A 25,949-nucleotide genomic window follows, 5' to 3' on the forward strand; every position below is an offset into this window, starting at 1 on the left:
TAAGAATCTGCAGATAAAAGAACCACTTGGTGGCAGTGCACTGATATGGGATTTATTTAAGTTATAACTACCAACAGGGGTAAAGGGAAGGGTTTTTGATTTCGTAAAGGTGACTACAGTCTCAGAGATTTTTTAGGTTCTGTACAGTGGGACCAACTGATGATATTACCAAGAGCAAATTCTAAATGCGAAGCATTCAAGGAATTAACCTTAGAGGCTACTAGGCTTTTCATTCCAACTAAGAAATACTGTTCAAGGTTTAATCCTAAAAGAATGTCATATCAACTAATGAGACTTGTGGCAGAGAAGAAAAATGCATGGGATGCACACAAATTATCAGGTGACATAGAAGGCTATGGTAGATACAAGTTAGTCTGTAATCGTGTTGCAAAAATGGTTAAGCAAGCAAAGACTTCTTTACTTATGTAAACTTCTACAAGAAAGAGGATAAATCAGATTGGACCACTTGATGCTAATGGTTCGACTACTGATGATCCTTCTCGGGTTGCTGACAAACTGAACTCTCGTTCAGTTTGTCAGCAACCTGAGGAATTCTGTGGGGAAGTGGAGGCCAGATGTTTAAGAAACTAACAGGAGCTAAATGATTTTGTAATAACTGAGAGCAAAGTGGAGGAGAAATTGAAGTTAAACATAAGAAAGGCACCTGGAGTGAATGGGATCTATTCAGTTATACTAAATCAGGCAGCAAAAGAAGTAAGCAAACTCTCAGCCATAATTATGAGAGCATCCTTGGATTCACAGGATGTCCACACGGATTGGAGATGTGCAAAGGTATCACCAATTCACAAAGGAGGATCAAAGGGAAAGCATGAGCAATTACAGACATGTTAGTTTAACTTTTGTTCCAGGGAAAAATGAGTCACTGGTTAAAGAAGCATTGCAGGATCATCTGGACAAGACTGCAGATACAGTTCAGACACAGAATGGGTTTGTTAAGGGGAGGTGTGGTCTGACCAATTTGATTGGATAATATGTGGTCACAAAGGATACAAAAAATAATTCTGATATCATACACTTGGATTTCAGGAAAGCTTTTAATACTGTTGCACATGAAAGACTGCTGTACAAACAGGAGCAATATGGAATTAAGGGCAAGTTGCTGCTATGGATAAAGGGATGGGTGAGTGGGAGAAGACAGAGAGTGGTAATCAATGAACACTGCTTTTTGTGGAAGAATGTTATTAATGGAGTCCACCAGGGTTCGGTCTTTGGCCCATTGTTGTTTTCTATATTTATCAATAATATTCATTAAGGTATATCAGGCCTAAATGTCCAAGTTTGTAGACAATACGAAGGTTGGCAGGGTTGTTAATGACAGAATACAATTGCAATAGGATCTAGAAAAGTTGGGTAGATGGGCTGAGAAATGACAACTGAAGTTTAACATTGACAAATGCAAAGTATTGCATATGGGTAGCAGTATCCCCAGGGCAACCTACCAACTGTGTGGTTCTACACTCAGCGGTAGTAGAGAATGAAAAGGATCTGGGGGTAATTGTGCAGTCAGTTATGAAGTTTTCTGAGCAGTGCAGACAAGCTGCCAGAGCAACTCATGGAGTCTTGTCAATGATAAGCAGTAATTTTGCTAGCAGGGATAAGGCCTTAGCAATGGTCAGTCCACACCTCGAGTACAGTATACAGATCTGAAGGCCTCATTTTAGGATGTGGAGCTAATGGAATGAATACAGAGAAGGACAACGAGACTGGTGCTGGGAAAAAAGGTTGCGCTTACCAAGAACGACTTCAGTTCTGAAAATTGCAGCGTCTAGAGACTAGGCACCTGCAACGTGATCTGATCGAGGTGTATAAGGCCTTGAATGGTTTGAGCAAGCTCAATGCTGATGGGATCCTTCCTCTTACTCAGATTAGCACCTGAGTGGGCATAAATTGAAGTTAAGCAAAGACAACTGTCGAATAGATGTGCGGAAATTTTCCTTTAGCCAGCAGGTGGTTGATTTTTGGAACATACTTCCATCTGTCAAGGAGGATAACCACCTCCTTGTTCCTGCTAATAAAATTCCTGTATGTCATGAACAGAGGCCCATGAGCTGTCCTAGCAGAATGTTTGCACTGTTCAGAGAATTTCATGCCAGACTGTACAATTACCAACCACTATGTCTTTTTTGTTTTCAGCCAAAATCCCAGAATAAATCCCAGAATAACATACCATCCAAATGGTATATTATTCTTGAAAAATCACGCATTGGCCTATGATGGAGAGGATAGGCGGAAATTAAAACATTAAATTTTAAAGTTCTCAACAATTATTTGTTGTAAAAACATAAGTAAAATAATTTAAATATATTTCATATTTAAATATGAAATATTTATTCTGGGATTACTGCTAGTTAAATGTTATACCTTGCATTTATCAATGTTAAACCTCAGTTGCCATTTCTCAGCCCATCTGCCAGTCTGATTCCTGTCATTAATCCACTGCTAACTATCGGCAAACTTGGATATTAAACTATATATGACTTTCTCAATATCATTAATAAATATTGAAAAAAAAAAAAAAAAAAAAGGGCCCAGAACTGAACCCTGAAGGGCCCAACTAATAACAATAAAAATCACCATCTAAACCAGTGGGTCTTAACCTGGGGTACTTGAAAGTCTTTCGGGGGTACACAGGTCTTGATATGTAAACGTATGTAAAATACAATATTTCTTGTAATAAATAAAATAAAAAAAATTCATCCCTTACGAATATCACTATATGTATTTAATGATATGAAATATATTTAAATTATTTTACTTATGTTTTTACAACAAAATAATTGTTGAGAACTTTAAAATTTAATGTTTTAATTTCCACCTATCCTCTCCATCATAGGCCAGTGCATGATTTTCCAAGAAACAACTCTGTTTATCAGAGGAGCCACGAATCTTTTAATTCCATTTGTGATAACTTATATGTGCAAAGCAGGATTTTCAACATGCATTTCATTAAAAATGAAGAAGCAAAATAGGCTTCTTGCGGAACATGATATGCATGTTTCTTTATTGACATGACGGTTCCCCAGTTCACCGTTTTAAAAATGAACAAACAGCAAAAATGCTCACATTAAACTTCTGATTTTATTTTTTCTATTTTCTTTTTTTATTTGTATACATTATTTATGCTTGTTAAATATCTAAGATTACTAAAATATTGTACAAATAAAGATATTTTATAATGGGGGTTCGCAATTGATTTTAAATTTGACAAAGGGTACGTAGGTAGAAAAAGGTTAAGAACCACTGATCTAAACTATGCCTTTATCCACAGCAGTAACTTGTTCTTAATGTGACACTACTCCATTTGTACAACAGTCTTTCATTCGAATTGTCATAATATTTACTGAGAACTAAGTATATGATGTAAAAATTATTTTTTGTATCAAGCTCCTCTCAATGATTTCTGAATATTTTCTTGTGGAGATAGAGAGGTCATAATCCCTCAGTATAAGGCAACTGGAAAATCACAGTCACAGAAGATCAAAGAGAGGCAACCCATTTGGTGAGATCTGCAAAAGGGGTACCCATAGAAGGGAAGACAACAAATATGAAGGTTACAGAGCTTAGTATTCTTAGAGGATCTGACTAAGGTCTATATGGCTCTGAGAGAGGAAAGTAAAATGAATAAAAGTGAAACTTTCACTGTTATGTTTGTTATTTGTTTTTTTAGGAGCATTAGCAACTAAGGCCATATTTCTCCAGGGATATGCGGTGGTCATTCCCTAACCTTTCCGCATCCGCTGTATTTGGTGGTCACAGGCTCAAACCCCGGTCTAATCAAGAAGTGTGTGCTACGCACTGCTGCTCCTGCCCACGGAGGTGCCTTTCACTGTTATAAATGATTCCAGAATTAGGAGCATAAATTCAAATTACAGGGGAAGAGAATTAGAGCATACTGTAGGAAGTTTTCTTGTAGGCAGTGAGTTGTTAATTATTGGACGAAGTTACCTCCATGAGTAGTTGCCACTGAGAGCTTTAAGAAGTTTAATGTTCAGCTGGATAAGTACTTACATGAGTACTTACCTGGGCTTCCTTGCACTATATTTAGCATTAGTAAAGGCAAATTATACAAGAAAGCAAGCTTATATATCATCAGCCAAAAAAAAAAAAAAAAAAAAAACCCTTCTCATTTCACCCATCCACTTGCTCCAAATGTTTGTTAGTTTTGCCTTGAATCTATTTAAGCTATCAACTTCTACAACGACAGATGGAAGTCTGTTCTAGCAATCAATCACCCGCTGGCTAAAGGCAAACTTCCACACATCTATCCTACAACTGCCTTTCCTCAAATCAAATTTATGCCCTCTCAGACGATTATTCTGAGCAAGAGGAAGAATACCATCAGCATTGAGCATGCTCAAACCATTCAAAGCTTTATACACCTCAATCAGATCACCTCACAGGTGCCTAGTCTCCAGACACTAATTTGCAAAACTTAAGCCTTTCTTCGTAAGAGCAACCCTTTGTTCCATTCACTAATCTTGTTGCCCTTCTCGGTACTCGTTCCAGCAGCTCTACATCCTTCTTAAAATGAAGCCTCCAGACCTGTATACAGTACTCAAGGTGTGGCCTTTTTTTTTTTTTTTTTTTTGGTAGTTGTTGGCGCATAGGCTTCTGTGGCCATCATGCACCTCCCAAGGTTTTTGCAGTACTTTGATCCAAGCCTGAGGCAGGAATCGAACCCACGACCTTTGGGTTGCCAGGCAGGCACTTTACCCACCTGGCTAGTCTGGTCGGCAAGGTGTGGCCTGACCATTGCCTTATACAAGGGGATAATCACCCCCTTATCCCTACTAGAAAAATTCCTGTATATCATTAACAAGACACCATGACCCTCTGCACTAATCAGAAAACTTCATATCTGGCTGCACAATTATCCCCAGGTCCTTTTCATTCTCTGCCACTGTCAGTGTAGTACCACACAGTTGATACGTTACTCTGGGGTTACTGCTTCCCATATGCAGAATTTCATATTTGTCAATGTTAAACTTCAGTTGCCCCCCCTCAGCCTATTTGCTCAACTTTTCTGGATCCTGTTGGAACAGCATAGTGTCATTAACAACCCTGCTGACCTTCGTATCATATCATCTGCAAACTTGGACATTAAGCCTGATATACCGTCATCAATATCATTAATAAATACAGAAAACAACAATGGACCCAATACCGAACCCTGAATATTTTCTTTTGAGACTCCACTAATAACATTAGTCCACAAAGAGCAGTGTCCATTGATCATCACTGTCTTCTCCCACTCAACCATTCCTTTATCCATAGCAGCAATTTGCCTCCAATGCCACACTGCTCCAATTTGTGCAGCAGCCTTCCATGTACAACAGTATCAAAGGCCTTTCTAAGATCCAAATATATATTATGAAAGTTAATCTTTGCATTCAGTTTCTTTGTGACCACATCATAGTATCCAATCAAATTGGTCAGATAAGCCTTCTCCTTAACAAACACATGCTGTGTACAAGCTATAACTGAAGTCTTGTCTAGATGATTCTGCAGTGCTTCCTTAACCAGTGCCTCCATTAATTTCCCTGGAACAGAAGTTAAACTAACAGGTCTGTAATTACTTGTCGCCCTTTGATCCTCCTTTGTGAATTGAGGTCACATTTGCACATCTCCAGTCCATGGGTACCTCCCCTGAGTCCAAGGAAGCCCTCAGAATTATAGCTAAGGGTTTGCTTACTTCCTTTGTTGCCTTCTTTAATATAACCGAATAGATCCCATCCACCCCAGGTGCCTTTCTTATGTTTATCTTCAACAATTTCTTCTCCACTTTGCTCTCAGTTATTACAAAATCATCTAGCTCACTGCCAGAGTTTAATTCACCTCTGGCATTCCCCTCCCTCAATAACTCCTCATATGTGAATGTAGATGCAAAATACTCATTTAGTTTGTTAGCTTCGTGAGCAGGATCTTCAACAGTTGAACCATCGACATCAAGTGGACTAATCTGATTCATCCCCTTCGTTCTAGAGTTTACATAAGTAAAGAACTCTTTGCTGTTTTTCTTTGCATCCCTTGCCAAAGATTTCTCATAATCTGCCTTTGCCTGCCTAACCTCCTTTGTGACTTGGTTACAGACTAGCTTATATTTATCATAGGCTTCCGTGTCACCTGTTAATTTATAAGTATCCCATGCATTTTTCTTCTCTGCCACATGTCTCAATATGGCTAATAGCAATACTAATATAAATCTATATTAGTTTGAATATTCAAACATCACTTGAAAAGGAAAAGTCAAATTGACATTAAATTTTCAGTGCATGTTCTTTTGATTTTTGTGGAAGTTTTAAGTTGAATTCTGATTTCACAGCCCTTTCCCCTACAGAAACATTGCAGTATAGTTGAAACAGCAGCTGGGTTCCTTTTCACAATTTCAACACTTATTTATAATATTTTTCTGGAACTGCTACACTAAATATCATGGGTTAACCTGCATTCCTAATGCACCCATTTCTCCTCTCCTCCCCCTCCCAGAAGACCTGCTACATGATCTCATCTTACAGCTACTGATCACATGAACATCACATGATAGGGATTTAGTAAATACTTCTTAAGTACATTACTGAATAATTTTTTTTTTTAATTCAGAAGGCACATTTTATAATAAAATGCACCTGAAATGAAACACAAATACATCCATTACCTAATTTGTTTTCTTTAAAATTATATTACATGACGTAAAAAACTGAGTAAACTTGTACATCAGCCCAGATATAAATATCAAGACTAAAATTTAATAATGACAGCTTATTATAAGAAATATTTGAAAGACCAAAAGACATCAGTCCAACAAGAATGACTTAAATCATAAAAAATAAACATGCTTTCCACACACCTTTTAATTACTCAAAAGAAATGTCTGAAAACTATATTAAATTACAAGATTAAGGAAATATTGAACAATTTTTATTATATTTTATTTAAAAAAAGGCAAGGGCATGCTATTATTTCCAAAATCAAAAAAGTTAATACATTATTTTAAAATTTCTCAGTTTAGAATTCAAGAATGTTTCTCGATTTTTGCAAAAATTTAAATAAAAACTCTTACTGGGCAAAAAAAAAAAAAAAAGAAGAAAGAATGAATAAAATTCACAGAAAATAAAAGGCTTATTAATTACTTATTTAAGTCATTAAGTTATCAGGAAAAGACACGATTTCTAGAATGACTTAAAATACAACAACATTATTACACACAACTGACCTGTCTTCTGGTTTAATGATATTCTCTAATTTCCAAATTGGTGGTCCATGTGTAGGTCTAGGAAGAAGCACATTTACAGCAAGCTGACTGGCATTACCCTTGTCTATAATGGATTTCCATGAATCTTCCATTTTTGGAATTTGTAATGCACAGTTATCAAACTCCTGTGACAAATGAGGGGTCTCCACATTTAAATTATCACTTTCGTTACTAGTAGACATTTCTTGCATAGTACAGTCAAAATCTTCAGTTTCTTTAGAAATATTTGTGGTGGTGACGGGAAGAAGTGTCATAACATTAGAGTTTAACATTTTCTTCTCTGCTGAACTCTTCTGTCTTTTTGTGTGACCTGCTTTCCACTTCATTAAAAGGAGTGATGCTACCTCAGGTGGACCAATATCACAGTCTCGAGCTGCTCTCAACATCATATTAAAAACGTATACAGAAGGAAACACCCTTACATCAACCATTTTTCTCAGTACCTAAAAAAATTACATGCATGTATTTGTGTATAGACATGTACATATATATAGTACTAAATATAATAAGCAAAAATTCATTACTTTGTAGATATTAGAATAAGCATTACATACTACTGTTTTTTCATTTTGTTATTAATATTACATACAAACACTACAATGTGTTTTCTCCATTTCTAGCAAAAATCCAACAAAGAATTTAAAACTTTCAATCCAGTGCTTCAGGCTTAACTTATATTATTAAATTCCAACAATTCAGCAAATTACAATACCTAACTCTATAATGATCTATAAACAAAAGGTAAGCAAGCAAATATCATTGCCAAAGGATTAATCCTAGTCTTGTTTCCAGTTCACACTCACTTCTAAAAAAATATTTCCATGTTACTTCTTGCTTTTCTTCTTTCTTTTAATCTAATAGTGGAAAAGTTTAATGCAAATCTCATCCAAAATCCTCCTACTCTTCCTATTAATCAACTTCCTTTTATATTCAGCAATGAGGTAAAAGCTTCTTTTATCTTCATTTTTTGTAATATTATGATCATTACCAATAATTTAAAAAGTTTTGCTACTACAGTGCAATCACAAATCGAACCAATTAATGTAATGATGTTTGAATAACTAAAATGTTCAGATTAACAGGACCGTAACATAAATACACATTTTATGCACATAAATTATCAATTTATATAAGTATTTATTATTCAAAACATATTACCCAACATAGAATTTATTTTTTGATAAATAAATTGCAAATTTATGTCTGTTTTACTCTGTTCAATCACTTCTTCACAAAAATTAAAAAATCATTTTTAATTTTTGTGAATCTGTAACCTCTTGTGAACTTATTTCATCTTCTTGGCTCATTTGGTTTATCCTGTCAACCAGGGATATCAATTTTTTGCTATCCTCTTCTTTTTGTTTTTCCTTTTTAAATTAAACAAACAGCCAATAAAACAGTATAGAAACTGTAAACTTGAGTAATATAAATTTACATTATGAGATACTGAAATATCTATACAAAAAGGCTTATATTGCAATTTATTAAAAATTGTAATGGGTAAATCCATTATTCAAATTGTAAATTCGCAGCTTTTAAATTTTATTTATATAAGACAACCATTCAACTATAACAGCCTACACAAGCAGTTCTCAAACTGTGCGTTGCAATGCCCTGGGGAGATGTCATAATTTACCAGGGGTGTTGCAGACGATGTAATAGTTTATGTAAGATTTCCATGGCAAATATTAAAAATGTAATAAGAATGATTTTTTTTATTATTAGATATCTACTACTATTTGATCTGTATTATTAATGTAAATAATTATAGAAAATATTTGGGGTATTTTTCACGAAGAGAACGCATCATGTTCCCTGACTGTATTCTTGGGATCTGGTTACTACGAGCAATTGGTTCGGGTATTTTCGCATGTTATTTTGGTGTTTATTTTGATTATGAATTTTTGGTGTTTAACAAAGCATGAATACCCAGAATGTAGCAATAAAGCTTTGCGAATACTAGTGCCATTTGTAAGTTCTTACCATCGTGAAGTTGGATTTTTGGCATTGGCAGTCATTAAATCTAAGTACAGATCAAAATTACATGTCGAAAAAGAAATACGTGTTGTCATTTCGAAAATGATCCTTAGCTTTGATGAATTATGCAATAAAAAGCAAGCACAAACATCACATTAATGCTTTTTTAAGTACAAAATAATATCCTGATTATTATCTCATATATTAGTAATTATTGTACTAACAAATTAATAATAAGAAATTGCACAATTATAGATGTTTTACTTCAAGGGAAGCGTGAGCTCAGAAAGTTTGAGTACCACTGGCCTACACATTAAATAAATAGCAATATACTTCTCCACTAGAGCAGTGTTTTATTTAAAGTGCACAATACATTAACTGGGCAACTCATATTGAAATGCCTCCACAAAATGGGAATGATACACTTGGTAGCAAACTTAGTTTGCTTGACAATATGTACAAACTGAGACTATGCCCTACATGTGCAATTTATTTATCTGCATGACAGAAATTTGTAAGGGTCAATAACTGCAGGAATTTTTTTGCTCATTTGTATTTACACTTCACTGCATTCCACATTATGGATTTTTGAAAGTGCTTCTGGAGTGAATTTATGCTTACTGAGATGATTTTGCCTCTTCTGCTGTTCAAATACATTTGAAAAGTTAGTAAACTCTTCAAAGATGTAGAGATAATCTGCAAAACAGTTTTCACCAGATACAACATACATCAATATCTGATCAGTACCGATGCTGTTATTCTATTAGTACAAAAATTTAGACCTATATGACATGCTAAAAAAAAAGTAGTAAGATGGATCTAAATGTTCCTCAAATTTGAAATAGAATTTCATCCACTGGGAATTCATCTCCTCAGATGGCAAAAGAAGCCTTAGTAAAAGAAGGGAAGTACATATTATTCCAATAACACCTAAATCTCACTTTGTGCAGAGTTGAGAGGATGTGATCCCATGCTGTGACAACCTAAAATATGAAAAGGGATCTAAATATAAAGAGAGAGGGAGAGAGAGAATGCCTTCACAGCAAACAAATATATCCCACAATTAGCTTAATTTTGCCTCATTGCCACAATTTTATCAATAGGTGAATATTCGGTTTTATATGACTATTATAAACTATTTTTATAATTTTTTTATAATTCTTTAAAATATACCTGAACAGCAAGAGTAAATCCAGCATCTTTTTTGGCTATGCAAGCATTGAGTAGAAATCCAAATGTTTCACTTGTCACTGAATATTTTTCCCTTGACATTTTATCCACCAACTGAAATTTCAGTAAAGTAAAAGTAAAATGAAAAACTTAAAATAGTTTTTATTGAGCTTACATTAATTTCTACATAAGGTGTTTCAATTAAAAGGCACTGTTTATCTTGCTTATTTTTAGATTTAAGCTATTTTACAGTCTACACTTTTTTGTCATATCTAGGCTGACAATTTGAATTTGCTACTAAAATTGGACTAAGTATTGCTGTTGGAATTTTACAATCTCTAAATTTAAATTTTGCCTAATAAACTGTTTTTCTCAATAAAAAAGTTGTTCCATCCTTTGTTCAGTCAAAACACCATTTTACATTCAAAATGAATGTAAAATAGATTTCAGATTTCAATTTTACATTCATTTCAGAAGTACCCAACAATGTATTTTATTTGAATCAAAAAATAACAACAATTAGTATAGTATTAGCAGTGGCAAATGATGCCAGTGGAGTTTTGTCACTGATATACAGGAATTTTGCTAGTAGGGAACAAGGAGGTAATTATCCCATGATATAAGACAATGGTCTTGAGTACTGTATGCGGGTCTGAAGGCCTCATTTGGGGAAGGATGTGGATCAGTTGGAGCAGGTGCAGAAAAGAGCACAAAAGGATCTCTTATCAGGAAATGCTTGTTTTGTAAACTGCAGCATCTAGAGACTAGACACCTGTGACATGATTGAGGTGTTACAGGCTCTGAATGGATTGAGTAAATTTGAAGTTGACTGAATCCTTTCTCTTGCTCAGACTACACACAAGTGGCCATAAATTCATATTGAGGAAGGATGGTTGCAGGACAGATGTGTGGAAATTTGTCTTTAGTCAACGGTAGCTGATTTTTGGAAGAAATTTCCATGTGATATAATGTAAAATTGGGTAGTTTGAATAAATTTAAGGAAGAACTAGTCAAACTGTTATAGTGAATGGACAGTGATATGGGAAGTGTAGTTTTTTGTGGCTGATGCTGTAATAAGCTTGCTTTCTTGCATCATTTTTTCACTATTACTATTAAGGAAGCAATCCCTCTAACAGTCTGTCTAGTTTTTCCTTGAATCTTTTTAAAATACCCACAACAACGTACATATCTACCACTCCTACAATCAATTACCCATTGGCTGAAGATAAATTTCCACACACCTATCCAGCAAATTACAGGACTATTAGCCTAATTTCTCACACTAGCAAGATTTTTCTTAAAATCATATTGAACAGAATCTCAAGAAAACTTGAAGAAGAAATGCCAGAAGGGCAAGCAGGTTTCAGAAGTGGTAGAGGAACCAGAGATCAGATCTTAAGCCTATGACTGATTATTGAAAAATGCAAAGAATTCAATGTTCCAGTCGTTTTGTGTTTTATAGATTATGCAAAAGCATTTGATTGTGTTCAACATGGGGAAACAATGACTATTATGGGACAAACTACGTGACTGGAAGAAGAAGAAGAATCCAGCAACCATTCTTCCTCAATTTCAATTTATTTCCCTTCATGTACATAGTCTGAGCAAGATTTGGAAGGATTTCATCAGCATTTCACTTGCTCAATCCATTCAAAGCTTTAAACACCTCAATCAGATCACCTTGCAGGTGTCTATTCTCCAGGCACTGCAATTTGCAAAACTGAAGCCTTTCATGGTAAGAGCATCCCTTTGTTCCCCTCACCAACCTCTTCACTTGTTGCCCTTCTCTGTACCCATTCCATACCACCTCAATCCTTCCTAAAATGAAGCCTACAGAGACCTGTATGCAATACTCAAGATGTGGCCTTACCATTGCCTTGTGCAAAAGGATAATCACCTCCTTATCCCTACTAGTTTCTGTATATCATTGACAAAACCCCATGAGCTGTCCTGACAGGCTGTCTGGACTGTCCAGAGAATTTCATATCTGACTACACATTACCCCAAGGCCTTTTTTTTTCCCACCACCCTGAGTGTAGTGCCACAAAGTTGGAATGTTATTCTGGGATTACCACCACTCATATGAAGTACCTAGCATTTGTCAATGTTAAATTTCAATTGCAACTTCTTATACTACTGCCTATTTGCAGTAGCAAAACTAATTACTGTCATAACCAACTTGCCAACCTTCATATCTGAAAACTTAGACATTAAGCCTAATATGCCTTCTTCAATATTATTAATAAATATAAAAAATAAAAGTTGGCCTAGCACTCAACCCTGGGGGGGCTCCGCTAATAATGTTTGTCCAAGAAGAGTAATGCCCACTGATAACAACTGTCTTCTTCCACTCAACCATCACCTTATCCATAGCAGTAACTTACCCTTAATGCCATATCACACTGCACACTGCCATACCTCCCAAATCTGTACAGTGGTCTTTTATGTGCAACAGTCTCAAAAGCTTTTCTGAATATAGTATATGATGTCAAAATTATTTTGCACATCCAATTACTTTGTGATTGTATTACAGTATCCAATCAAATTGTTGAAACAATACTACCCCTTAACAAATATACGCTGTGACTGCAGTTTAGATGCATTACTGTCTAGATGGTCCTGCATTACTTCTTTAACCAGTGACTCTAACCTCCCTGAAACAGAAGTCAAGCTAACTGGTCTGTAACATAACATATAACTAACATAACATTAACAAAACTGTAACATAACAGCTTTATTATATGGAATTTGCTCATTATGAATTTATCTATGCAGAACAGCTATATGGCTGTATGAGCATAGCTGCATTGAATCTCCATGCATTACAACCCATTTATTTATTTTATTGTTTTCTAAATAAAATGGTTTTATGTTCATTTCAGAAGTACACCAATGACATTTTTAGATTAAACTAAAAACAGGGAACAACTTTCCCAATGAGAAAAAAGGAACTGAATAGGCAAATTTCAAATTAGAAATTGTAAAATCTAAACAGTAATAGTAAAATTTTAACATCAAATTCTAAAATTTCAGCTAAAATTCAAAAAAAAAGTCCAGATGACAAATGGTCTAAAGTTAAAAATAACAGAGATTAGATCATGGTGGCTTTTAGCAGAAACACTTTGTATGTCTACTTAATCAAATATTGAATAAAAATGTAAAACTTTATTTTAATCTCAACTACATTGGTTCATTTATTTAGTTTAGTCATCTATCAGCAAAAATATTTATTAACTTGAGCAAGTGAAGTTAATCAATCAAGTTGCATAGAAGATAAGACATTTTAAGCATTAGTTCTATTTATTAATTAGACAAACACTTTTTACCCTTATGTTTTATTCCCTCCAATAATCTCCACTTGGATTTGGATTTTTGGTCCAGCAACAGACAAACTGATCATGACAAAGACAAACTTGCTTTAGGGATTAACGATAGGATCAATTGTGGCTTGAATGGAAACCTTGTTTATATGAGTTTAGTACACAAGCAAATCACTAGCATTTAGTAACTGGATCCGTGTAAATATTGGTATTGTCTAGTAGTAAGTAGAGCATTGGGTTCCAGAAGAAAGGAGAGTCAAGTGAATGTAAAGACATTTTATTCACTTGACTTGCCTACTTGACCTGTCCCCCAACCTTATGATTTTTTCTTCTTCTTCTTCTTTAATGCTGCCGAATGGCGTTTGCGACTTCGTTTTGATATTGTTCTCTGTCTAGCGCTGCGTGTAGAATTTGTGCTGTTGTCATGTGAAGCCAGGTGTTGATGTTATCTAGCCATGCCATTTTCGGTCTGCCTGGGCGTTTCTTGCCTTCGATCTTTCCCTCCAGGATGAGTGGTAGTAGGTGATATTTTTGTTGGTTCCTAGCGATGTGACCTAGGTATTTGCATTTCCTGCTGATGATGGTTTTGAGCAGGTCCCGTTCCGTGTGCATGTCCTGCAGGACCTGTGCGTTGGTTATCTTGGCTGTCCACGGAATTTTCAGCATTCTTCGGTAGAGCCACATTTCGAAGGCCTGGAGCTTTTTTGTAGTGGCTGATGTTAGAGTCCAGGTTTCTACACCGTAGAGCAGTATTGGCCAGATGTAGCATTTCAATGTGCGTAATTTGAGCACGATGTTCAAGCTTCTGTCGGTGAGGAGGGTTCTCCATTTGGTGAATGCCTGCCTGGCTTGTTCAATTCTGCTTTTGATTTCGGCCTCATGGTTCAGCTGGTCATCAATGAGCACTCCGAGATACTTGAAGCGGTGTATTTGCTCTAATTTTTCGTTGTTTAGTTTGATCGTGATTTTGCTTGCAGTCCTGCTGACCTTCATCACCTTTGTTTTCTTTTTGTTGATTCGTAGCCCCCATGCTTGGCTTTCTATGTCCACTTCGTTCAAGATGGTCTGTAAATCTTGTTCTGAATCCGCTATTAGTGCTGTGTCATCGGCATATCTTAAGTTATTGATGTAGTGTCCGTTAACTTTTATGCCGATGTTCTTGTCAGCCAGTGTTTGGTCGAAGATCATTTCCGAATAGATGTTAAAAAGAATGGGAGATAATGGACAGCCTTGCCGGATGCCTTTTTTTATTGGAATTGGGTCTGTCAGATCGTTGTCATAGCGAAGCCGGGCTGTTTGATTCCAGTAGAGAGTTGTAATAAAGTTGATATCATTGTTTTCAAGCCCAAGTTTTCTCAGTCGGTCAATTAGGCGGTCGTGGTCTACTGAATCGAAGGCTTTCTCGTAGTCAATAAAACATATATACACGTCTTTTTGATGTTCATAGCACCTTTGTAGCAATATTTGTAAACAGAAAATTGCTTCTCTGGTGCCTAGTCCCCTGCAGAATCCGAACTGTGTGTTTCCTAGTGCACTTTCGCACTTACATCTTATCCTTTGCTGAATCACCTTGAGGAAGACTTTTAGCACCTGGCTCATTAGACTGATCAGCCTGAAGTCTTCGCATTTCCGGCTGGTAGCCTTTTTTGGTAGGGCCACAAAGATGGATTGGAGCCATTCGGATGGAATGTCGTTGTTGCTGTAGATTTGATTGAACCATTTCGTTAGTTGTTGGATGTTGCTGTAGTCTAGTTGTTTCAGCAGTTCCACATGAATCTGATCAGGTCCACAGGCCTTGCCTGGCTTTGTTATTCGGATGGCATGTTCCACTTCAGATGTTAATATGTGGAGATTGTCTTCCTGTGTTTGTTGTTGCGTTTCTGCCGGTTTTCTGTTGGTGCCGAACAGATTGTATATATAGCTCTTCCAGGTGTCGAGTTTGGCTTGTTTGCTTAGTATAGGTTGATTGTTGTCCGTATATAAACTTGGGATAGGAGCCGGTTTGTAGATGTTTCCAGCTTCTTTAAGCTTCTTGTGCAGGTTATAGTTGTCATTTTTCTTGATTAGGTCTTCGATTTCTGCACACTGATCTTCCATCCATTTTTCCTTCGCCTTCCGGATTTCCTGTTTGATCTTTTGTTGTATTTCTTTGTATTTTTCCCGGTTGTTGTTGTTTTTGAATATTCTCCGTTCATCCATTAGGTCTAGTATGTGCTGGGTCATCCACCGTTGTTTCTTTTTCGACGCCTGATGTCCTAGCAGGGTTTCTGCTGTTTCATTGATGCACTGTTTGAGTGAACGCCCGAATGCTTGCACGTCTGTTGTTACTGCTTCGATCGATCGGATTGTAGTGTTGAGATGAAGCTGTACTTGTCGTCTGTTGGCGGTGTTCTTCAGTTTCTCCAAGTCGATTCTTTTTGTTGTGCTTGTGCGTTTGACTGCTCGTAATTTGAGACGTAGTGTTGCTGTTACTGGGTTATGGTCTGATGATATGTCAGCTCCGGGGTAAGTTTTTGCATTGAGGACACTTGACTTATATCTGATGTTGATTAAGATGTAGTCAATTTGATTCCTGACGATATTGTTGTCAGAGTCTTGTGGTGAGGTCCAGGTGTATAGTCGTCGAGGTGGTAGTTTGAACCAAGTGTTGGCAATGCTAAATTTTTCTTCTTGGCAGAACTGGACGAGTCTGTCTCCTCGTTCATTCCGTGTCCCCAAGCCATGTTCTCCGACTATGTTTTGTAGCTTTCCTTGACCGATTTTGGCATTAAAGTCACCGAGGATGACCGTCATGTCGTGCTTCTTCAGCGACTTTAAAGTGTTGCTTAGCTTGTCGTAGAACAATTCAATTTCTTGATCGTCTTTGTCCGCTGTTGGTGCGTAGACCTGGAGCACATTCAGGTTGATCTTGTTGCCTGCTAGCTGTAGTAGTGCGATTCGTTCCGATATTGGGGTGAAACTGGTGACTTTGTTGGCCAGTTGTTTGTGGACAACGAAAGCGACGCCGTACGTCTGCTTAGTGTTCTCTTCTCCTCCGGAACAGAAGACGTGGTGGTCGTTTGATATAAACTTCTTTGTTCCAGGCCATTTGGTTTCACTTAGCCCAAGTATGTTGATGTTAATGCGTTCCATTTCTTGTAAAGCATTGGCTAGTTTTCCTGGTTGTAGTAGACTTCTAACGTTCCATGTAGCTAGTTTCAGAAAATTCTTCGACGCAAGCTCGGAGATTCTTAGCACCCCTGCCCCATTCAAGGGACGCCCAGACTCGGGGCCGTGGTTTATTTTGCTTGCTATCATTGAAGTTTTCAAGGGAAAGATAATCCAAGTAGTTTCCCGTTGCTTTCTTGGATCACAATTTAGTTGAAAAGGTCGTGTGTGGACCTTTTGAAACGGGTTTCGTCTGACGTCTCCACTGAAACCTTTCCGCCATGGAAGGCCCTTCTGGGAGCATATATCTTTCGGTGCTTTAGTAGTTTAACAAATTAAACTACTAAACCTGCCGCAGCCATATAAATGGAGTAGCTCTTATTCAGTGATGAAGCTGCCTCGTGATGTCATAATTTTACGCAATTTATGCCGAATTTCTAGTCACCACTGACCAAGCAGGTGGCACTGCTGTAGTTTTATCTCCTGGAACATCCAAATGGCTGACTCGGTAAAATTACTGTGACCTTGAAAATACCAATAATGTATAACTCAGCAAAACGTGAGTATTTTTAAATACAATTTGGTATCCTGAAAACTTCTACATCAAAGCTATCATGTAGCACAACTATTCTACTAAGAATAGTTGTGCAAACGGTCAAAGTGGAGTAAAGACATCACTGTGAAGTTTGTGGAATTGTATAGGGAATATGAATATTTATGGAATGTAGGTATTTTTCAGTATCAAAACAAGTAAACCAGGGGTGCAGACTTATTAAACATTCTTCAGCAAATGGCAATCACAGGCTTTGCTGCAGAGTAACAACATTTATTGTGAGGATGGGGAAAACATGGTTATATTGCTAAATTTGTCGAAATTAAAATTAAGAAACAATTAAACCATGAAATAGTTACAGCAATTAATAGGATTATATAGATAAGGCAAGGTACTATTCTGCTCCTATAAACCTAATAATCTCATTTCAAAAAATATTTTTTAAAAACATATATAAGAGAAGAGCAGGCAATAAATACATAGGTGTTGGCATATAGGTGTAGACATATGTCCACACCACTAAAGAATGAGCGCTCTTAAATAAAAAACATCACAAAATAGAAACAGGGAGCTAACAAGCACTAGCTCTTCAACGGGACACTAGCACTCGTGAACTCCAGATCAATGCCTGAATTAAGACCCTTTTTGGAGTTCACAAGTGCTGGTATCCCTTTGAACAGATAGTGCTTATGAGCTCCCTTTTCCACTTTTTTTTTTTGGTAGTTGTTGGCGCATCGGCTTTTGTGGCCATAATGCACCTCCCAAGGTTTTTGCAGTACTCTGATCCAAGCCTGAGACAGGATTCGAACCCGCGACCTTTGGGTTGCCAGGCAGGCACTTTACCCACCCGGCTAGCCTGGTCGGCTTCCATTTTGTTGTGTTTTGGACATTAGTAGTTGAAATGCAAGATTTGTACAGCTTACTTCTTAAGGGTGGGGAACACTGCACACAAGTAATGAGCTAACCTACAAATATGAAAATTCAGTGGGACAGTCCCTAACTATTGATGAGATGTAATTCAGCAGCTAAACAAGTTTCACAGTTCTTGTTTTCATTGTTTTCAAAAAAGTAGTCTGATCATACCAAAAATAAAAGATGAAATACCCCAACATATATACAGCTAAATGAAGCTGCATGTCAGAGTATTTCATCTTTTAGAAAATACAAGGGCAAATACATTTCCCATGTATTTTATTGCGCATAATAATCACAATTTTGTTTATTTATGACATGCACAGGATGACAATGAGCCTCATTGGACATTATCAGTTTGTATAGGATGTCCAAGTATTGATTTTTCAATTCTGAAAATATTATAACTGAACTTATCTATTAAATTTGAGTATTGCATATATATTCTGACAATTCTTTTGCAACAAAGATCATGTATGGATGAAACTCACTCTCACACTTCTATCCAGAATGTTAAGTACTGCAGCATGCTGTTTGATACATGTATTATGGATTATGGAATATGAATTATGGTCATTATCTTACCTGTTTTCTGAAAATGTTATTGGTTCAGTGCAAGACACATATAATACATATCTTATACTAAGCCATTTGGTAAGCCAATTTTCTATATTCTTTTATTCTTCTAAATTTTCTATACCAGATGGTGAATAAGCTATATTCACCGTTTAGTAAACCAAGTTAATATGGAATAACAAAGAGTACCGTAAGTTTGAAACTGATAATAATATCTTCAATGCATTTCCATTATGGACTCCATCTTCACAAATAATTTGACAAAAACAACACATAACTGCACATGCCAATGTTTCATCACATGACTGGTACAAAATGGCAGAAAATAAAACTCAAGATACTGCCTTCTGATAACTGATCTTTGCACTTGACTACATTATGCCTAGTGTGCACAATTTAAAAACTAAATGTGCCTGTACTTTCTGCCTCACTCTATACATACAACAACTTGGTAAAAATCTACTGTGTGGAATGGCATCATGGGGGGGTGAAGAAATTGGATATGTATTGCAATAATTTTAATACTAATTCATCTAGGCTTATCAATATTCTACCTGAAATGCAGTTTCAATGTCACCACACCTCCCAAATGCTTTTATCATTGCATGGTATGTTATATTACTAGGAAGCCATCCTTTTTCTTCCATCTGTTGCTGAAGTTTGGTAGCTTTCTTCAGCCCAAGTTCAGGAAAAGGACATTCAGCACATGCATTAAAGAGGCCAGTAAGAGTTGCTGCACTAGGGTTAAAGTCTCTATCTCTCATCTGAAACAGTTTATATTTAGTCATTATTATAAGAATACAAACTATAACTGTAAACACTAATTAAACAGCAATTTTAATAAAGCAAAGAAAAACTATGTTACGTGTATATTGAAAGCAAACAGTATCATTATACAGTATCAATTTAACTTCCAAAAACTCTTAAAGACTTAATAGAAAAAATAAAATATTCAAAGATTTTATCAAATGAAGTTATTTTTACTTAAGTTCCGTCTTGATTTGTAGCAATTATCTCTTTTTAAAAGATATATCATTAATTTAATATAGTCTAAAAAGTTTCAATAGATATAATTTCTTTTTAGTAATATTTAAGAATAAAACTAATTTTCAAATATTTTATAATATGAAGTGTTAAACTTTAAAAAATGTTAATTTCTTTCATTAAAAAGAAAAACTTTCATTTGTAAATACATTTTCATAAATACTTTTCTCTCATACATTTCTCTCTATAAATGCACTGATGTTAAATTATTTAATCTTAAATCACTTTAAGAAGTCATATTTCCATTTTCTTTCTCTTTTGTAGTACTTTATTGTATACAGATGACATTATACCAATATCACGTATTCTGCAGAATTCATGGAGTTGAATTTCATAAATTTGTTAAGAAAAGCCTGTACAATGAGAAAGAGAAAAGATGCAGATGAATAAAAAGAACATGAATATTTTGATGGCTAGTGAAAGACATCTTTTGCAGAAATAGTATAATTGATTCACTAACCCGTCTAAGCAATTTAAATGCCATTGATGTATACCCTGCTTTTCCACATGCTGATATCAAGAATGTAAAATGAGGAGGAATTGGTTTTACACCATCAGCTTTCATCTGATTAAGCACTTGCAAAGCTTCTTTTAACTAAAAAGAAAAAGCATATGCCATGTAGCATGTTATTTTCAATAAATAATTACACTGATAATGCATATTTCAAAGTAATGAGATGAACATTATGAATTTTTTTAATACTTATAGTAAAGATATCTAAACTTTAACTTAATACCACTATTGATTAAAAAATATATATATACAGTGGGTAGTTAATTTTCATATACTACTATTTTATTATTATTTTTTTTTTCATTTCTATATAACACTGCAACAATGTATATATTGCAAGTGGTACAGAGATCATAAGTTGGGAACTACTCTCTTATAATATTCTGGGTTTGTTTTGTTAACTAAATTGGTTAAATAAAATCATTCAAATAATCATACTGATAAAAAAAAAGTGTCCGTGTGTATGTGTGTGCGTGCATGCATGCACATGCATATACACATTATATTGTGCACACACTTTATTATCAAAAGTAACCAGATACACATTTCAAAAACCTTTCACTGGTACAGTATGTAATAATATGTCACCCATCTTTGGCTTTAATTATATGCTGTAGCCTCATCAGTACTCTTGAAACCAATTTTTCATAACAGGAAGGCAATATTTTGGTCCATTCCTCCTGCAGTTGATTCAGCTGCTGGTTGTGAGCATGTTCACCTCACCTGAAGCCGATATTCAAGTTCAATGGAGTTAATGCTCTGGACAAGACAAAGTTTCTGCATCCAGTTCCTTTGTGACTGCATTGTAGTAACCAAACTAATTGGTCAAACAAGTTTTCCCCTTAACAAACCTATGCAGTGTTTGAAGTACAAAGGGTACTAGGAACGTTTTGCAATATGACGCAACAATGAATCACAGGAAGCTGCTTGTTGCTGCATGTTGAGACATGTTCATACGTGTATAGTAGCCGCCGTGCCAAGTTGATGGGCTCAGTTATTCATTAGTAGTGAGAGTGTAAAGTGCTTGCGATGGCATCGTGGTCACGAAATGAGATAAGGACAGTTTTGCGGTATAATTTCGTGCGTGGTTTAACCATAGACCAGTGCTTAGAAGAAATGACTCTTGCACTAGATGATGATTGTCCACATCGTACAACGATATTCAGGTGGTATAGAGAATTCCAAAGGGGAAATTTCACTCTGGAGGATTCTGAGAGGCCGGGAAGGCCACGAACGTCAGTTACGGAGGAAAACGTTACTGCTGTGAGGAAAATGCTTGACGAAAACAGGCGAGTGACCTACCAACAGATAGAGGATACTTTGGGCCTAAATGCACCAGCAATTCGTTCGATTCTGCAAGATCATTTGCACGTGAAGAAACTTTGTTCCCTCTGGGTGCCGCATCAACTGACTGAAGAGCAGATGACACGACGTGTGACTTGGTGCCGCGAGATGTTAAAAAAGTTTGATAAGGGACAATCTCGGTATGTGAACAACATCGTGACAGGTGACGAGACTTGGCTGTACTATTACGATCTGCCGACCAAAGCTCAAAACAAAGTTTGGGTCTTTGATGATGACGACACACCCGTAATTGTCAGAAAATCCCGATCTGTAAAGAAGAAAATGATGGCTGTATTTTTCAAATCAAGCGGAATTGTGGAACGTGTCGTTTTGGACACACAGAAGACAGTCACAGCTAAGTGGTATACTGAACAATGCCTGCCTAAAGTCATTGGATCTATGAAGAACCTGCGGCCAAAGTCAAGAATGGACACCTGGTACCTCCATCACGATAATGCTCCAGCTCACCGCGCCAAAGCCTGCACCGAATATTTGACCACGACAGGACTGAAACTTCTCGAGCACCCTCCCTACAGTCCAGACCTTGCTCCCTGCGACTTTGCACTGTTCCCACATGTGAAAATGAAGCTAAAAGGGAGGCGGTTTTCCAGTGATGAGGACCTTCTACGGGCTTGGGACAACGAGTGTGCTTTACTCCCTAGTGAAACTTGGCAGAACTGGTTTAAAGATTGGTTTCGGAGGATGGAGAGGTGTATTGAATGTAGAGGAAATTACTTTGAAAAAATTAAATAAACAAAGCTGTATTGCAAAACTTTCCTAGTACCCTTTGTATAACTGTGGCCTTGTTTACATGATCCTGAATTACTTCTTTTACCAGTGATTCTGGAACAGAAATTAAACTAAGAGGTCTGTAATTACTCATATCACCCTTTGATCCCAGTTTGAATTGGGGATACATTTGCACATCTCCAGTCCACAGGGCCCTCCCCTAAATCCAAGGATGCTCCTATCATTATGGCTAAGGGTTTGCTTGCTTACTTCCTTTGCTGCTTCCCTTAATATAATTAAGGGAGGCAGTGAAACAACTCCTGGCACTCACCACCATGATAGGATATTGTGTTGTAATTCTGTACTTCACAATAAAGATGCCACCTCCATAGTCAGGTGGGCAGGAGCAGCAGTGCATAGCACATGCTTCTTGATTAGACCGGGGTTCGAGCCCATGACCACCAAATACGGAGGATGCGGAAAGGTCAGGGAATGACCACCGCATATCCCCGGAGCAATATGGCCTTAGTTGCTAATGCTCCTAAAAACCAAATAACAACAACAAAGATTGATTTAATTGGATAAATCCCATCCACCCCAGGTGCCTCTCTTATATTTAGCTTCAACAATTTCTCTTCCACTTTCCTCTAAGTTATTGCAAAACCATTTAACTCTTAGTTAGAGTTTGATAAACTTCTGGCATCCTCTTCACTAAAAAATTCCTAGTGCATGAATGTAGATGCAAAATACTCATTCACTTTGTCAGCAACCTGAGCAGGATCTTCAACAGTGAAACCACTGATATCAAGGGGACCAATTTGATTCATCTCCCTTCCTTCTAGTTTACATAAGTAAAGAAGTCTGTCGTTTATCCTTGCATCCTTTGCCAAAGATTTCTCAATTTCCCTGTACTTGCTTACCCTCCTTTATGACAAGTTACAGACTAGTTTATAACTACCATAGGCTTCTGTGTAACCTGATAATTTACACGCACCTTGTGCATTCTTCCTCTCTGCCATGAGCCTCATCAGTTCATCTGACATTCATTTAGGCCAGTTCATCTGACTTCCACCTTGAACAGTATTTCTTAGTTGGTATGAAAAGCCTATTAGCTTCTATGATTAATTCCTTGAACACTTTCCATTTAGAATTTGCTGATGGTAAAATCATTGTATAGAATTTAAAAACTGCCTGAGACCACTGTAGTCACCTTTATGAAAGCAAAAACCATTTCCATTACCCTTGATGATAGTTACATCTTTAAGTAAATCTCAAATAATAATAGTAATAGAGGCATGTGATGCAAGAAAGCGAGCATATGAGCTTATGTAGCATCAGCCAAAAAAAAAAAAAAATAATAATAAAAAAATTTTTAAAAATTTCACACAACCATTCCCTCTAAAAGTTTGTCCAGTTCCTCCTTGAATTTATTTAAGCTATCAATTTCCACAATGACAGATGGGAGTTTGTTCCAGCAATTAACCACCAGCTGGCTAAAGGCAAATTTTCGCACATCTATTCTACAACTGTCTTTACTCAATTTGAATTTATGCCCCCTTAGGTTTGTAATCTGAGCAAGTGAAAGAATCCCATCAGAATTCAGCATGCTCAACCCCATTCAAGGCTTTATACACCTCAATCAGATCACCTCGCAGGTGCCTAGTCTCCAGCCGCTGCAATTTGCAGAACTTAAGCCTCTCTTGGTAAGAGGAGCCCTTCATTCCACTCACCAATCTTGTAGCCCTTCTCTGTACACGTTCAAGCAAACCTATATCCTTCCTAAAATGAGGCCTCCAGACCTGTATGCAATACTCAAGGCATTGCCTGACCACTGCCTTATTCAAGTCAATACACTGTGATCACCACCACCTAGCAATTCTTTTATCTGCAAATTCTTAATGCATGAATAGTCACTGTTGATAATCAGATCAAGAGCATTACTCCCTCTTGTTGCTTCTCTAACATGCTGCTGTAAAAAACATGTGAGAGAGAGTGAGAAATTATTATTGACGTCTTTTCTTAGAAAGAAAGCATTAATTTTCACAAAAATAGTAATACTGCAGTCCTACAACCTCTCTTTTGATGCCATACTGAATATAGTACATGAAATTTTTCCTTGCTACAACTCAAGCCAAAAATAAAAATCAGGACACTAATAAATTATACAGTAGTGTATAATCTTTCCTTATTTGTGACGCTGCATTTTACATGAACTCAACCCGTCTTGGGGTCTATACTTGGTGTATTTATTTTTGAATGAGGATAAATTTTATAACTGTACAATAATAATGCAATCAAAATACAGTCTCTCATGATCCCATTTGGGACTGCAACCCGAGTGTCACACAATAGTGGCTGGTATGAAAGTAAAATTTCACACAGCATTCTCACACTGGGAATACCTTCCTGGTGGCATGGTTTTGCTACTTAAAACTTGTTCAGAAGGTGGATTCAAATTGCATTGATAACTTGAGGAATTCTTAATATCCTCTTTACTGTAGTTAGCCAATACTGGGAGAAACTAATTGCAGCTCCAACCACCTACAGTAGTATTTCCTTCCACAAGCTATTATAAGCTTTTTAGCATACATGTACGACATGCAATTGGCCTATGAACACCAGGTCCTACAGACATGTTATCACAGTATGAGGGCCATGGAGTCACATGGGAGAAACTATTTAGTCCTCCCCATTTACTACTATCCCTTGTTAACAAATTGAACACATGATTAATATTATAGATGGGGAATGGTGAACACATTTACAATTACTACAGATAAAGAATTTATTAAAATACTTGTGTCATGTTAATATAATTAGAAATAATTATAACCCTAATATTGAAAAATATGGGCAAAATTATGTGAGTTCTGAGAAGGGCTATTTATAAAGAAGAAAAGAAAATTTTTTTTTTTTTTATGTGAACCCCAAACACGAGAGGTATTAGAACCTATAGTACTTAGTACCGTGTTTCGGTTGGAGGTTGAGAAGATGAAAGAAGATATTTGTTGACATTGGACTTGAACTTCTGTAGATTGTAATTTTCAGGAAATACATATGAAGGAAGGTTGTTCCAGAAAACGGCAGTTGAATGAATAAATGAGGAAGATGAAAAGTTGGTTCTGTGGGTTTGAAGTTGGACACTAAATCGATGTTGGCTGGTGGCGGCACATGTTCAGACTGTTTTGAAAGAGAGAGCAGGAATTATAGAAGCCAATTCAGAAGAACAGTGCCCATGGAAGTATCTGTAGAAGAGGTATGCAGCAGAAACAGTACATCTATGAGAAATCGAATGGAGAGACTCTGTTAGAGATGAATCATTAATTAACCTAACTGCCCTCTTCTGAATGGAATCAAGAAGCCTGAGAGAGGTTTTGGGGGCACCACCCC

The 25,949-nt window shown here is 36.5% G+C and overlaps 1 protein-coding gene across 1 annotated transcript in view; it reads right to left on the bottom strand.

The window, feature by feature from the left end:
- LOC150082279 (pentatricopeptide repeat-containing protein 1, mitochondrial-like) overlaps positions 1-25,949 on the bottom strand; it is a 64,666-nt gene that overhangs the window by 32,629 nt on the left and 6,088 nt on the right. Inside the window, exons 2-5 of the mRNA XM_090380469.1 lie at positions 20,433-20,567; positions 19,483-19,692; positions 10,424-10,534; positions 7,235-7,716 (exon numbers count right to left, since the gene is read on the bottom strand). Coding sequence (XP_090236595.1) covers positions 7,235-7,716; positions 10,424-10,534; positions 19,483-19,692; positions 20,433-20,567 — 938 coding nt within the window. The remainder of the gene's footprint in view (positions 1-7,234; positions 7,717-10,423; positions 10,535-19,482; positions 19,693-20,432; positions 20,568-25,949) is intronic.

The sequence above is a fragment of the Mastigoproctus giganteus genome, chromosome 8 (genome assembly GCF_048544385.1).
Source record: "Mastigoproctus giganteus isolate SK-2022 chromosome 8, ASM4854438v1, whole genome shotgun sequence".
NCBI classification, from domain to species: domain Eukaryota; kingdom Metazoa; phylum Arthropoda; class Arachnida; order Uropygi; family Thelyphonidae; genus Mastigoproctus; species Mastigoproctus giganteus.